The sequence below is a fragment of the Panthera uncia genome, unplaced genomic scaffold, assembly GCF_023721935.1.
Source record: "Panthera uncia isolate 11264 unplaced genomic scaffold, Puncia_PCG_1.0 HiC_scaffold_2237, whole genome shotgun sequence".
Classification (NCBI taxonomy): domain Eukaryota; kingdom Metazoa; phylum Chordata; class Mammalia; order Carnivora; family Felidae; genus Panthera; species Panthera uncia.
The window spans coordinates 1-12,999 of NW_026058951.1; the positions used below are offsets into that span (position 1 = coordinate 1).

The following is a 12,999-nucleotide window of genomic DNA, read 5'->3' on the forward strand; positions in this document are numbered from 1 at the left end:
GCTCCAGTCCCGCGGGTGGCAGGCATCTGTGAAAGGTGCTGGGGGGGGAACCATCGGGTGTGGGGTCGGGACAGGAGCAGGCCCAGATTCTGCTCTGGGCACCCCCCACCCCCAAGTTAGCCATGCAACAGACCCTTCCCGCTTACTTTGCTGAATGACTTCATGGTTTTCTCTTCTGTCAACGACTTGGTCATCCACTGCTGAGCCCCACTGAGCTGGTCGTCACCTTTGATCTCCACAAAGTTGACTTCCTCCCTCCCTCGGTTCCTCTTGCCCTGTAGCCGCTTAAACTGGAAAAGGAGACAGAGAGCAGCAGTGGGGGATCTGGGTGAGAGATCGGGGACTCACTAGAAACCCAGAATTTATGGAATCATCTTACGACCATCCCCCCGCCCCCCGCGATACCCACGGCGGCTGTCACACTGTGCAATGATGCTTCCCGACCCACTTAGGAGAACACAATTAAGTGTCCTTAACTCCCCCCTGTGCGATACCCCCTTTCACCCCCCACCTACCAAACTCGTCCGATGCCCAATGAAAGGCTGCTGCTCAGACGTTCTCCTGCCCTCAGGGAAAAGGAGGCCAAGGCGGTACCCCCAAACATGAGCGAGTACAGGGGCGGGGGATCACTGCTGGGAACATGTGCTCAAACTATGCGGAAGTTCAATGTACCGAAAAGGACTGCATACAATTTTCAGATTAAGAATTCAGAGTAGGGGCGCCTGGGTGGCTCGGTCGGTCAAGCGTCCGACTTCAGCTCAGGTCATGATCTCACAAGTTCGTGAGTTTGAGCCCCACGCCGGGCTCTGTGCTGACGGCTCGGAGCCTAGAGCCTGCTTTGGATTCTGTGTCTCCCTCTCCCTCTGTCCCTCCCCTGCTTGCGCTCACCTTTCTCTCTCTCTCTCTCTCTCTCTCTCTCTCGCTCTCACTCTCGAAAATAAAAAAACCTAAAAAAAAAAAAAAAAAAGGATTCAGGGTAAAAAAAAAAAAAAAATCTAGGATTCTTCCTCTAAAAATTGGTTTTGACACGTGTGTTCCTTCTCATTGGTTTGGCATCACAAAGTCAGCGGACTCCACACCAGAGTGGACCTCAGAAGCGGAGCTGGGAGAGAGGGAGCCTGGCAAGATTTCTAGGAGACCGCCGCTCTCTCTTGCCCTCCTCACCAAAAGGGCGGGTCACACCAACGTCGCCCGGACTCGTGTGGGTGAGGGGACTCTAACTGAAACACCCAGAGACCTGAGTGCAGGCCAGGCCCAGCTCTCAGCGTCACTGGTGAGGTCTCCTCCGAGGGACTCTACCTGCAGGAAGGGAACTCTCGCCCCCGGATGAGCTCTCTGCTGCCTCCCAGGCTGAGGACAAAAAGGGCCCAACTATGGACCGTGTCAAGGATACACCTGCAGGGGACACAGTGACGGCAGGAAGAAGCATGCGGAGGGGTGGACACCTTTCTGGGAAGAGGCGAGAGGCGGTTATTTTTCCAAAGAGCCTGAATGCGAAAGGAGCACACCCCTACTTCCCCAGCCCCCTCCCGACAGGCTGAGACCTCCCTACGGACAGAACAAGATTTCCCGTCCGGAACACAGCCTGACGGGACCCGGGGTTTTCTCTCTCCTTGTGCCGAGGTGAGGGAGCCCAGCGGCAGGGGATCCAGGCGTGTGAACACAGGACTCATTTGCTGTGGCTGCTGTCCTCTCCCCAAATCCATCGTCCCCTTCGCCTTTAACGTGAAGGAGCCCAACATTCTGGCATATTACCACCCAGCTGGATAACGGACCATCCCACCCCTGGGCTCCCCCTGAAGCCACACGTGGTCACGCGACCAGACTCTAGTCGACGAGACAGAAATGGAAGCGCTGGTAGGAACTCCGGGGAGATCCTGGGGAGGTCTCCCCAAAGGAGAAGAAGATACTCTTCCCCGGTCTCTCCACCTGCCGCAGAACAGCGGCCGCAGTGCAGGCGAGAGAGCGGCAGCCTCGGCCACCACCACCGACCAGAGGCACAGAGGCCACGACGTAGGGACAGCAGAGGAATCATCACAAGGCGCCCGGATCCCCAACAACCATGCGGGGCTGCCTCCGGCCTTCTTTGAGGAAGAAAACAGTGAACTTCTCTGATGTAAGCCACTGCACTTTGGAGTTCCTGCCACAGCGAATCCTAACTGAATATAGTTAAAAAAAAAAACAAAACCAAACAAAAAAACCCACACCTGGTGCAGAGCCCAATGCAGGGCCTGAACTCTCGACCCTGAGATCGAGACCTGAGCAAAATTCCACCACAGGGGTGCCCGGGTGGCTCAGTCAGTTGGGAGTCTGGCTTTGGTTCACGTCGTGATCTCACGGTCTGTTGAGTCCGAGCCCCGCGTCCGGCTCTGTGCCGACAGCCCAGAGCCTGGAGCTGCTTCGGATTCTGTGTCTCCCTCTCTCTCTGCCCCTCCCCTGCTCACACTCCGTCTCTTCCTGTCTCTCAAAAATTAATAAACGTTAAAGACCTGAGCTGAGACCAAGAGTCAGATGATCAAACGGCTGAGCTATCCAGGCCCCCCTCCCCAAAAGGTTTCTTTACTTTTGGATTTGAAACCTGGCGCCCATGGGTCAAAGATGGTCACCCGTGCTTTATTCACTTACCGCTTCGTCATCGATGAAGGAGGCGTCTGGGGCAATTTCCTGGGGGGGGACCAGGGCCGGGTCCTGTGCAGGATAGTAGCCACCACTGTAATAATCCTGCAATCGAGAGAGGGGAAAAAACACACCAACTGAGGGACACGGCGGACAGGGGACAAGGTCTGGAGCAGAGCAAACCCTCACCAAGTGGCGGCCGAGGCACCCGCACCACGGGCCCCTCGAGCGGCCCAGGTAAAGGCGTGCGTCCCGAGGACCCATCCGTAACTCAGAACACCCTCTGCAGCTTCTCCGATCGGCACCGTCCAGGTGGCTGTAGCCCAGGGAAGGGGGACAAGAAACAGGCATATTCTCTCCTGCTTCGGTTGCTCCCCTCTCCCTCGCTTGCTCCCCAGGGTGAGTCCCAACCCTCACGCCACAGCGCCCTCAGCGCCACACCTCTTGCCCACGAGATGGAGACACGCTCGGCTGTGAGCAGGGGAGAGGTGTGAGGGCACACCGTTCCCGCTCCTTGTCTTCATTTTGGGCCTGCGGACCCAAGGACGCTGCCTGCAACGGGGAGGGAGGGTGCAGATCTCTGCTATGAAATAAATCGCCACACACCTGAAACTAACATAACATCCATCGCGTCAACCATAGTTCTTTTCTTCTTTTCTTTTTTTTTTAGGGAGTGCGGGAGAGGCAAAGGGAGAGGGAGAGAAGGTCTTAAGCAGGCTGCACACGCAGCACAGAGCCCGACGAAGGGCTCCATCTCACATCCGTGAGATGATGCCCTGAGCAGAAATCAAGAGACACTCAACCGGCCTCTGAGCCATCCAGGCGCCCCTCAACTATACTTCAGTAAAAACCTAAGATACGATAAATGGCTTTCAGACTGGTACGGAATTTACAAAGCCGGGAACAAGCCAAGGTGTGTGTTCCCGGGCACTCGGCTCAGGAATCTGATGACCGCCCTGGAGCTGAGCTGTCAGATGCTGCTGCGGTCCCGGAGGAAGAGGGGTGCAGGCAGGACGAGCCCCCCCCAGGAGGCCAGCCAGGTGGCCCTCGGGCTGAGAAGCGGCTTCCTCCCGGCCCATGCTTTCTCCCAATTCTTCCACTTTTGCCAAACTCCAAAAAATGCCCCTTTAAGAACATTCATTTTATAGTGAACTAAATGGAAAGTAAGGTTTAACACTGACCGAATAAAACATGTAAGAATCCAGGGTGATCAGAGCACGATTTTCTACAAAAGCATTCACAGTAAGATACGTGTGACTGCAGGGTCCCGAGTGCACGTTACATGTTTTCACGTGCACGGACTCCCTCGGTGCAGTTTATAAATAAATACAGAATGCCTGGTTGTTGTTCCTTTAAATGGCTTTGGTTGTTGTTGTGTTTTGTTTTGTTTGGCTACACAGGTCAGAACACTGGCGAGTCCCTGAGCCCCTGGAGCCCTCTCCACCCAGGACTGTGACGCCGGGAAAGTCTTTCCTAAACCCACTCACCTGGCCTCCCATATCCTCTGACGCCACTCACAACAAAGCTAAGCAGCTCTTCCAAATGGCAATGGGATAAAAAGTTATCCCAACTCTTTCCTGGGCATTTGCTCTGGCCCGGGCACCGTGCCACGCCGATGGGCTTGTCTCAGCATCGCTACGAGGCCACTGCTGTTACCCACCCCTCGTACAGCTGAGGAATCTGCCCAGACTCACACGGCTTGGGATTCCAGGCCCAACCCCCCCTCAGACCCCACTGTCTGTCACAGCACAAATTACGGTCCCCTGGCTCCCTGGGACAGGGGCTCCCATCCTTTCACCTTCCTGTGGCTCCTGCCTTCCCCCCTCTTCCCTTCTGTGTTCAACTCTCCAGATCCCCAACCCCTCCTCTCCTTCCTTCCTGCTCTCAGTGCACCCCTCCAGTTCACTCAGCCTCACCATCCACACCAGGGGGTCTTGGATCTCCCGCCTTCTCCCTACACCTCTCGCCAGCTCCTACGGGGCTGGTTTCCAGAACAAACGTATCAGTTATGTACTTCTCCCTGTCAGACTTCGAGACGGGCCCTTTTTCAGAACAAAGGTGGTATGCTTTGAGGCCGGAGATATACAGGAAAATCAAGGCGCCGGAAGACATTAATTCAGCCAAAGCGAAACCACAGAGGCCGTAGGACCGGCTCAGAGCTCTCCGTGACCTCCACGCTCCAACGCGCCCTGGCCCGCCCTCCAGACCACCTACCCACCTGATAATAAGCACCAGCGGCATTGGCATCGCCATATGTGGAAAACTGGTTGTAGCCGTAGTCATCCCCGGGCTTAGGCATCCAAGGGGCCCCACTTGAGCCCGCTGCCATCTTGAATTCGAGGGGGGCATTGGCTGCGTCGTCCTGGAAGGCCGGCTCAGGTTCCGTGCCCGGAGGCAGCTCTTCAGGGACGGCAGGGAGGGGGTAAGGGTATGGCTCAACTCCAGGCGGCTCAGCCTTGTCAGGGAGGGAGAAAAAGTTCTCGGGGGCTACTTCCTCATCACTGTCGTCCTCCTCCTGCGTGATCTGCTTCGTCACCTGTAGGGCAGCACTCTTGGCGGCAGCCTTGATGGCAGAGGGTGACGGAGTGGTGGTTGTGGTGCCCACGACAGAGGCGAGGGAAGAGGGCTTGGTCTTAGAAGCCTGTCTGGAGGGCTTAGTGTCAGAGGAGCCATCCGCGGGCTTCCGGGAGGAGGCGTGGGGCAGGGGCAGCCTGCCAGTCTCTTTCACAGGCAGGTTTTTAGGCTGGGGAAGCAAGGCAGACAGGCCAGCGCCCTCGCCGGATCCCTGGTGAGCACAGGTTCGGGGAAGGAGGGAAAAACGTGCCAAGTGAGATCTGGTGATACACGTTATCAACACCAAGAACAAGAGGCACAGATAGGCGCTCCGGCCTAAAATCTCATCGGCCCCTGCTTCCTTCTCAACTCTGCCCGCTGCCTCGCTGGGGGATCCCATCTGCCTCCTACCTCAGGCCCCTCTGCTGGCTGCTTCTCCCAGGGAAGACATCACCCCTGTTCTCCTCGGCTCCACACCAACCTGGCTCCGCTGCCCTGTGCCCCAGAGCCTTCCCTGAGTCTGTGGCTTTTGGTGACTACGATGCTTTTAATCCCACATCATCCCTTCTTCCCAGAAAGCCCAGGGCTCTCTCCAGCTGATCGCTCCACCTCTCTCCAGGGCTTGAAGGTTCTTCTTAACATAGGAACTCCCTGCTTCCCTGGGATTGCTACTCAAAGTCAAGAACAAGGCTCTGTCCAAAAGACCTTCACTCCTGTTGCCCAAAGTCCTCTCCTCTGCCCAAGGAAAGCCCTATACGTGTGGCATATTCAGTTTACGCCAGAGTTGAGCATTTAACTTCTCAATCTGTAAGCTAAATGACTCAGCCCATCCCAAGTTCCTACTGCACGGAAAAATCTCTCCGATTCTGCTTTCTGTATGCCACGGGGCTAGCCTGGCCTAACTGGAGGGCCGAGGGAGGTGTCAGTCTAAAAAAGGAGAATGGAACAAGGCCACCATGCCCCTGTCCTGGAGGACCAGTATACTTCAGCCCCTCGGCCAAGCAACGCCCAGAGCAAGTGAAGAAAGGCTGGTGAGTCAGGCAGGCAGAACAGTTCATCTGGCCAGTGGGCTCCTCCCCCTGCTGTGTGTCCACACCTCTGGAACATTCCAGCCAGGCGGACCGCAGAGACTCACGCACGTAGGGAGCGGGCCCAGGTGCCATGTGGTTCGCATGCTCAGGCTACCTTGAAGCGTCCGACTTCTCAGATGGAATCTGGGGTCACAGCCACACCCCTGTGCAGCACTGGGTCCCCACCCCGCCCGACAGCTGAGCCAGTGTCCCGCCAGCCCCTCCGCCAGCTGGGAGGCTGCTCTGTGCTCCAGAGGCCCTCTGAGCCAGTGCCCCTGTGACTCAGGCTGCCCTTACCCGCCCCCTCCAGGAAGCCACCCTGGTAACGGAGAACCGGCCTCCAGCAGCCTCAGCTCCCAGTTTTGGCCGCGACTCCTCTTCCGTCACCCCCCCACACAGGGCCAGGACGTCACTCTCCCCTCCACATGACTGCGCCCGGAGAGCTCCCAGCAGTGGAGGTGACATCTTAGCAGAGTCAGGGGAAGGGGCAGCTCTGGCGTCACACGCCTGAGTCACGACATACTCTGACAAAGGCAGGACGGCTTTTGCTTTGTTTTTCCTGAGACATACAACCCACAAGATCAGAGAGCACGTGAGTCCCTGAGCGGCGAGTAGAGCGGGAAGAAACTCCCGGGGGCCGGAATAAAGGCACCGGGACAGGGGAAAACAGGGCAAACGGCCGAGAGATCAGCTCCCGGCATCGTGTGGCTGAGGACTTCCGGTCTCAGGTCTGGAGCAGGAGCCAAGCGCAGCAGGGAAGGGCTGGGACTCGAAGGTCAGACCCAGAGTCTGACCCCCGCCCTGCCCCATCCATTGCCGCCCGCGGGCAAGCTCCTTCAGCCCGTGGTTTCCACCAGTGGAATACGGGGGTGATGACAAGGCCACGACCGCGGCGCTACCTTGAGAGCGAAATCGACTAAAGGCTGGTAAAGCACCGAGAGCTGTGCCTGGCACGACTGAAGTATTTACTTTCCAGGTTAAAGATGAGGCGGGAGGATAACTGCACAACACACACGTTCCTAACATCGTTCTGCCCGCTCGGTTCACCCTTCCTAAACCATCCTTTCAGCGGAAATGTATGCACCCACTGGTTTCCGCCTCCCTGCCACTGGCTGCCCCCAGCAGGGGTGACCCCACCAGGCCAGCACCGAGCAACGGCGAGGGGAGGGCACACGGCACGAGGGCCGGCGGCTCCGAGAACAACCAAACCACACGGAGGGAGCTGGTCCTCAAATGCTTGCGTCTGCCCTACGTGTGATGTGGAAACACGTCCCGGGCGTCGTGACTCTCTTTCGGGAGGCAATGCGGGAAGAGAAATGGCTTCTGCCGGGTCACAAAGCTTACCTGAAGGACAGTTTTCTTCTTGGAGGGCTCATCTTCCTCGGAATCTGACTAAGAAAAAAAGAAACGGAATAAGGCCTTCCCGCGTGAGGGCGGTGGAGGAAACACCCGCATCCAGCGAGGTCCGGACAAGGGCGGCCCAGGGGTCTGTGCGGTTGCAGGGGAAGCGCCCGAGAGCTCCCTCCCTGCTCTCGAACCGCCTCAGAGTGAAGGGGTGTGTGGTGACTTCCCCAGGGCGCTCGTTCTGCCCCGGGTCCTGCGGCCCAGGCTCCTTGGCATCAATTTCTATTCCTTTAAAGTAAAAGCATTTCCTCCCCTTTAGACCTGGTGGAAAGAAAAGGCTACACCCATTTTTCTCCTAATAAATCTGTCTGCTGGAAGACGGATGGATGTGGCCCACCATCTCCCCCAGTCTCAGCTGCCCTTCTGAAACCGCTCACGCAGACAACATAACCACACGGCCGGGCAACTCCGGCGGGAGTTAAGTGGGGTGTTAACTACTCTCTGTGCAGCATTAAAGGTCAAAGCCATTGGAGAAATCCATTCCCTCTGCAAGTATGATCTACCGTCTGCCAGACAGAGTTGCCCGCGTCCAAGAGGAAGGTGAGCAAATGGGGACGGTGAGCGCTGGGGGCAACACAGGAGGCCATTTGTGTCACCCTCTGACTCACCGGGGCTGTCCCTAACACAAGCTCTCACACTGGAAGCTACCTGACCTTGTAGCTCAGTACCAGATCCTGAACATCGCCAACGATGAAAAAGGTGCAAGCCTATGATTTTTAAAAGTTATTCCCCTAGGGGGCGCCTGCGGGCTCAGGCGATGGAGAGACCGACCTCGGCTCGGGTCATGATCTGGCGGTTCAGGAGGTGAAGCGCCCAGGGGGGCTCTGGGCTGACAGCTGGGAGCCCGGAGCCTGCTTCGGATTCTGTGTCTCCCTCTCTCTCTGCCCCTCCCCACTCGCACTCTGTCTCTCTCTTTCTCTCCAAAGTGAATAAAAGCATTAAGAATAATTACAAATAAATACACAGGTAGGCAAGTAAGTAAGTAAATCCCGGGACGCCTGGGTGGCTCAGTCAGTTGAGTGATTCTTGATTTAGGGTCAGGTCACGATCCCAGGGTCATGGGATGCGTGACGGGTGTGGAGCCTCCTTGAGAGTCTCTCCCCGCCCCCCCCCCACTTGCACACACTCTCTCCCTCTCTGTAAAATAAAAAATAATAACGCTAAAGCATTTTTAAAAATTAAGAATAAATAACAAGTGAATTCTCAAGCCAAGAACCTTAAAAGCTGCCATTTGTTCCCAGGGCCTGCTTCGGGCGTCTGCGCATAAAGGGGGTGGGGCAGGTCTCAGACGCGTCCATGTGCAAGACGCTGCAAGAACTCAAACGCTCTGCTGGAATCTCTCGGCCCACAAGTCCCTCCCCCGGCTCATAGGTACAAGGACCTCACAGCGACTGAGAATCTACTCTATGCAATCCACAGGGCACGTATCGATGGATGTCCCGACGGCCGCCCCAGGCTGGGTGACGGGAAGACGATGCTCATCCGCTCTGCCCACGGGCACGGGGCAGGGCCTGGAGCAGGTAGAGTCCTGTCCCCTGTTCCCCAGACCAGTCCCCCGGTGTGCCTCAAAGATTTTGTGTGTGTGCTGTGCCACGGAAGAAGTCCCCGTCCTCAAGGAAGTCACAATCCAGTAAGAGTGACAAGCGTCACGTAACAAGGCAGGAAAACACAAAGGGCGTCAAGTGTGGTTCAAACACCCCCTCAACGAATCTGCTGGTCCTACGTTCGTCTCTCCTCCATGTGGGGCCTCACCTTACCGCCCAGTCCCTGCACCTGTATCAGTATGTTACAAAACCCGTAAGGGGAGTCTGTCTGGCGGGCAGGGGGACAGGGGAAGAGGTGGCAGAGGGCAGGACAGTCCTCTTAGGTGGCAGTCAACTCACGACGCTTCACTCGTCCTTCCAGTAACACTTCCCGGCAGGCCCTGTCATCTCAGTTTCGAGGGGGAGGGAAGGCAGGCCCGGAGAGGTCAAGTACCAGCTGGGTCACGGTGGAACCAAGGGCCGGAACCATTCAGCTCGCGCGTCCCCGCAGAGACACCGTGCCGAGTTGTCCCCTGCTGGCCCGGGCCCGAGATCCGCCCTGACCAGGCCCCTCGACACCCCACACGACGCAGACGGGCGCACACGGCACCAAATCAGAACTACAAGTGTGAGTCTCGGCTGTGCCATTTATTTGCGGCCCCCAAGCCTGTGGAAAATAGCACACGCACATATCACAACGACGCGCTAAAGACCGCACGAGCCGTCTAGCCATGGAAACGTACATAAACGAAAGTTCTTGGCAGAGTTTGAGGACTCTCATTCTCTCCGACCTGCCAAGACATCAAACTCAACCAAAAAAAAAAAAAAAAAAAAGCAAATAAACAAAGCATTAAGCCCCAAACACCTAAACATCTTGACCCGTTCTCTCTGTTCCAAACTCCCATTGCCTCAGAGACCCCTGACCATCCCCTGGCCTCATAACCACAGAGACACGTCCCCTCCCTGGCAGGGCACGTGGGGAACCACCTCACTACCGGGCACAGTTTTCGTGACGTCTGGAGGCCCAGTTAAACTTTAACATCTTAGGCAATTAGGTTCAAGTGCAACAATGTGCGAAAGAACAGGTTTTGTCCGAATCTCAGATGATTACGTTTATAAAACTGTACAAACATATTATATTTTTAATTTTTATTTTAACGTTTATTTATTTTTGAGACAGAGAGAGACAGAGCATGAACGGGGGAGGGTCAGAGAGAGGGAGACACAGAATCTGAAACAGGCTCCATGGGGCTCTGAGCTGTCAGCCCAGAGCCCGACGCGGGGCTCCAACTCACGGACCGCGAGATCATGACCTGAGCCGAAGTCGGCCGCTTAACCGACTGAGCCACCCAGGCGCCCCTATTGTTATTTTTTTTTAACATTTAGTTTTGAAAAAGAAAGACAGAAAGACAGTGTGAATGGGAGAGGGCCAGAGAGGGAGACCCAGAATCCCAAGCACGCTTTGCGCTGACGCGGGGCTCAAACTCAAAAACCGTGAGATCATCACCTGAGCCAAGGTCAAGAGTCGGATATGCTTAACCGACTGAGCCACCCAGGCGGCCCCCTAACATCTGCCACTTTAACCGCCGTGTGCACTCGGTAGCATTAAGTGTGTTCAGTGTTGTACAACTGTCACCACTCTCTATTTCTGGAACTTTTCATCATCCCAAACAGAGTCTGTACCTGGTAAACAATACCTCCCCTTGCCCGCTCGCTGCACTCCAGCCCCAGGGACCCTCCACTCTCCTGTCCCCTGGGCTCTGCACACTGTGGGCATTTCACGTGGCTGGGATCACACGGCACGTCCCCCGCTGTGGCTGGCTTGTTCCTCTTAGCGTAACGCCTTCCAAGGCCATCCACGCTGCACACGTGTCAGAGTTTCCTTCCTTTTTAAGGCTCAATGACACGTGTGGCATGGACATGCCGTGCTGCTGTCCACTTGTGGACACCTGGGCTGCGGGCGCCTTCCGGCCGTGGAGAAGAGCGTTGCCACGGACACGGGCGTGCATGTGGGAGTCCTGCTCTCGGCTCTTTTCACCGAGGAATGAAACTGCCGGATCACAGGGGCGCCGGGCCGGCTCAGTCGGGGGAGCCATGCGACTCGATCTCGGGGTCATGAGTTCAAGCCCCATGTTGGGTGTAGAGCTTACTTAAGAAGAAACTTAAAGAATAAAATTGAAAAAAAAAAAGAGGGGCACCTGGGTGGCTCAGTCGGTTGAGCGTCCGACTTCAGCTCAGGTCATGATCTCGCGGTCCGCGAGTTCAAGCCCCGCGTCGGGCTCTGTGCTGACAGCTCAGAGCCTGGAGCCTGTTTCAGATTCTGTGTCTCCCTCTCTCTGACCCTCTCCCTCTCGTGCTCTGTCTCTGTCTCTTAATAATAAACAAATGTTTAAAAAAAAAGAAAGAAAGAAAGAAACTGCTAGACTGCGGAGTAATTCCAAGTGACCTTCTGAGGAACTGCCACACTTTTCCACAGGAGCAGATCAAACGAAGGCCATAGAGTCAGCTCCTAGAGAGCAGCAATCAGCCAGTGGTGACCCGGGCAGGGCTGGGCCATCAGACCCAGAGAGGGCGACGTTCCAGGCGCCACGGAACCTCGGGCTGGGCCAGGGCGGGCCCTCCTGGGTCTTAGAGGCGCAAACTGCTTGCGCCTCTGAAGGAGAAAGGAATGGACGTCTCGGCCTCACAAGAGCCTGAGCCTCCAGGGCCACCACTGTCCTCTCCGCTCCAGCTGCCAAGAGGGACAAGACGCACGCACGGAGACTGCAGAGCAAAACGGAAACAGACATTTTCCATTAAGCCGGCCCGGTGGGATCTGCTCATCTACCAGAACGGTTCTCTTATCTTCCCAGGCTCGGGCTCTGGCACACGCCCGCTCCAAAAGGCCATCTCGCGCTGCCAGGGCCAGGAGCCAGGGAGGAAAGAAGGGCCCAGGCCCCGACCCCCCCAGGCTCCAAACCCAAATCGCCACCATACTCCTCGCGGCTTCATCCCAATTAGCCTGACTCATCAGCTGGTTTCCGTCTTTGGTCTCCTGACCTTCTGCGGACAGGTGCCCTCCAGTTAGAGCAACGTTCCCTTTCGCCTGCCTCTCCCCTACGGCACCCTCACCGCACTGCCTCTCCCCTGCCGCGTCCTCACCATGCTGCCTCTCCCCTGCCGTACCCTCACCGCGCTGCCTCTCCCCTGCAGCACCCTCACCGCGTTGCCTCCCCGCTACAGCACCCTCACCACACTGCCTCTCCCCTACAGCACCCTCACCGCGTTGCCTCCCCGCTACAGCACCCTCACCGCGCTGCCTCCCCGCTACAGCACCCTCACCGCGCTGCCTCTCCCCTACAGCACCCTCACCGCGTTGCCTCTCCCCTACAGCACCCTCACCACGCTGCCTCTCCCCTACAGCACCCTCACCGCTTTGCCTCTCCCCTGCCACATCTCGCCGCACTGCTTCTCCCCTACACCACCCTCACCACGCTGCCTCTCCCCTACAGCACCCTCACCGCGTTGCCTCCCCGCTACAGCACCCTCACCGCACTGCCTCTCCCCTGCCGCATCCTCACCATGCTGCCTCTCCCCTGCCGTACCCTCACCACACTGCCTCTCTCCTACAGCACCCTCACCGCGCTGCCTCTCCCCTACAGCACCCTCACCGCCGTACCCTCACTGTGCTGCCTCCCCCCTACAGCACCCTCACCGCGTTGCCTCCCCCCTACAGCACCCTCACCGTGCTGCCTCTCCCCTGCCACATCCTCACCATGCTGCCTCTCCCCTGCCACATCCTCACCACGCTGCCTCTCCCCTGCCACATCCTCACCACACTGCCTCTCCCCTGC

General features: G+C 57.1%; 1 protein-coding gene across 1 annotated transcript; it reads right to left on the reverse strand.

The window, feature by feature from the left end:
- Positions 1-67: 67 nt before the first annotated feature.
- Positions 68-12,310, reverse strand: LOC125917691 (proline-rich protein PRCC-like). Its single transcript, XM_049623818.1, has 6 exons — positions 12,278-12,310; positions 9,396-9,455; positions 7,584-7,631; positions 4,835-5,401; positions 2,626-2,721; positions 68-290 (listed from the first exon to the last, which is right to left on the reverse strand). The coding sequence occupies exons 1-6, from the start codon at positions 12,308-12,310 to the stop codon at positions 117-119; spliced, it is 978 nt and encodes a 325-aa protein (XP_049479775.1). The 3' UTR covers positions 68-116.
- Positions 12,311-12,999: the final 689 nt, after the last annotated feature.

What these genes read in the sequence shown, in the direction of transcription:
- LOC125917691 (XM_049623818.1), bottom strand. Translation starts at nt 12,310, where the DNA reads ATGGTGAGGACGCGGCAGGGGAGAGGCAGTGCG. An exon ending in CCGCTGGTGCTTATTATCAG is followed by an intron (nt 2,722 to 4,834) that starts GTGGGTAGGTGG and finishes TCTCGATTGCAG; the next exon opens with GATTATTACAGTGGTGGCTA. An exon ending in CCTTCATCGATGACGAAGCG is followed by an intron (nt 291 to 2,625) that starts GTAAGTGAATAA and finishes CTCCTTTTCCAG; the next exon opens with TTTAAGCGGCTACAGGGCAA.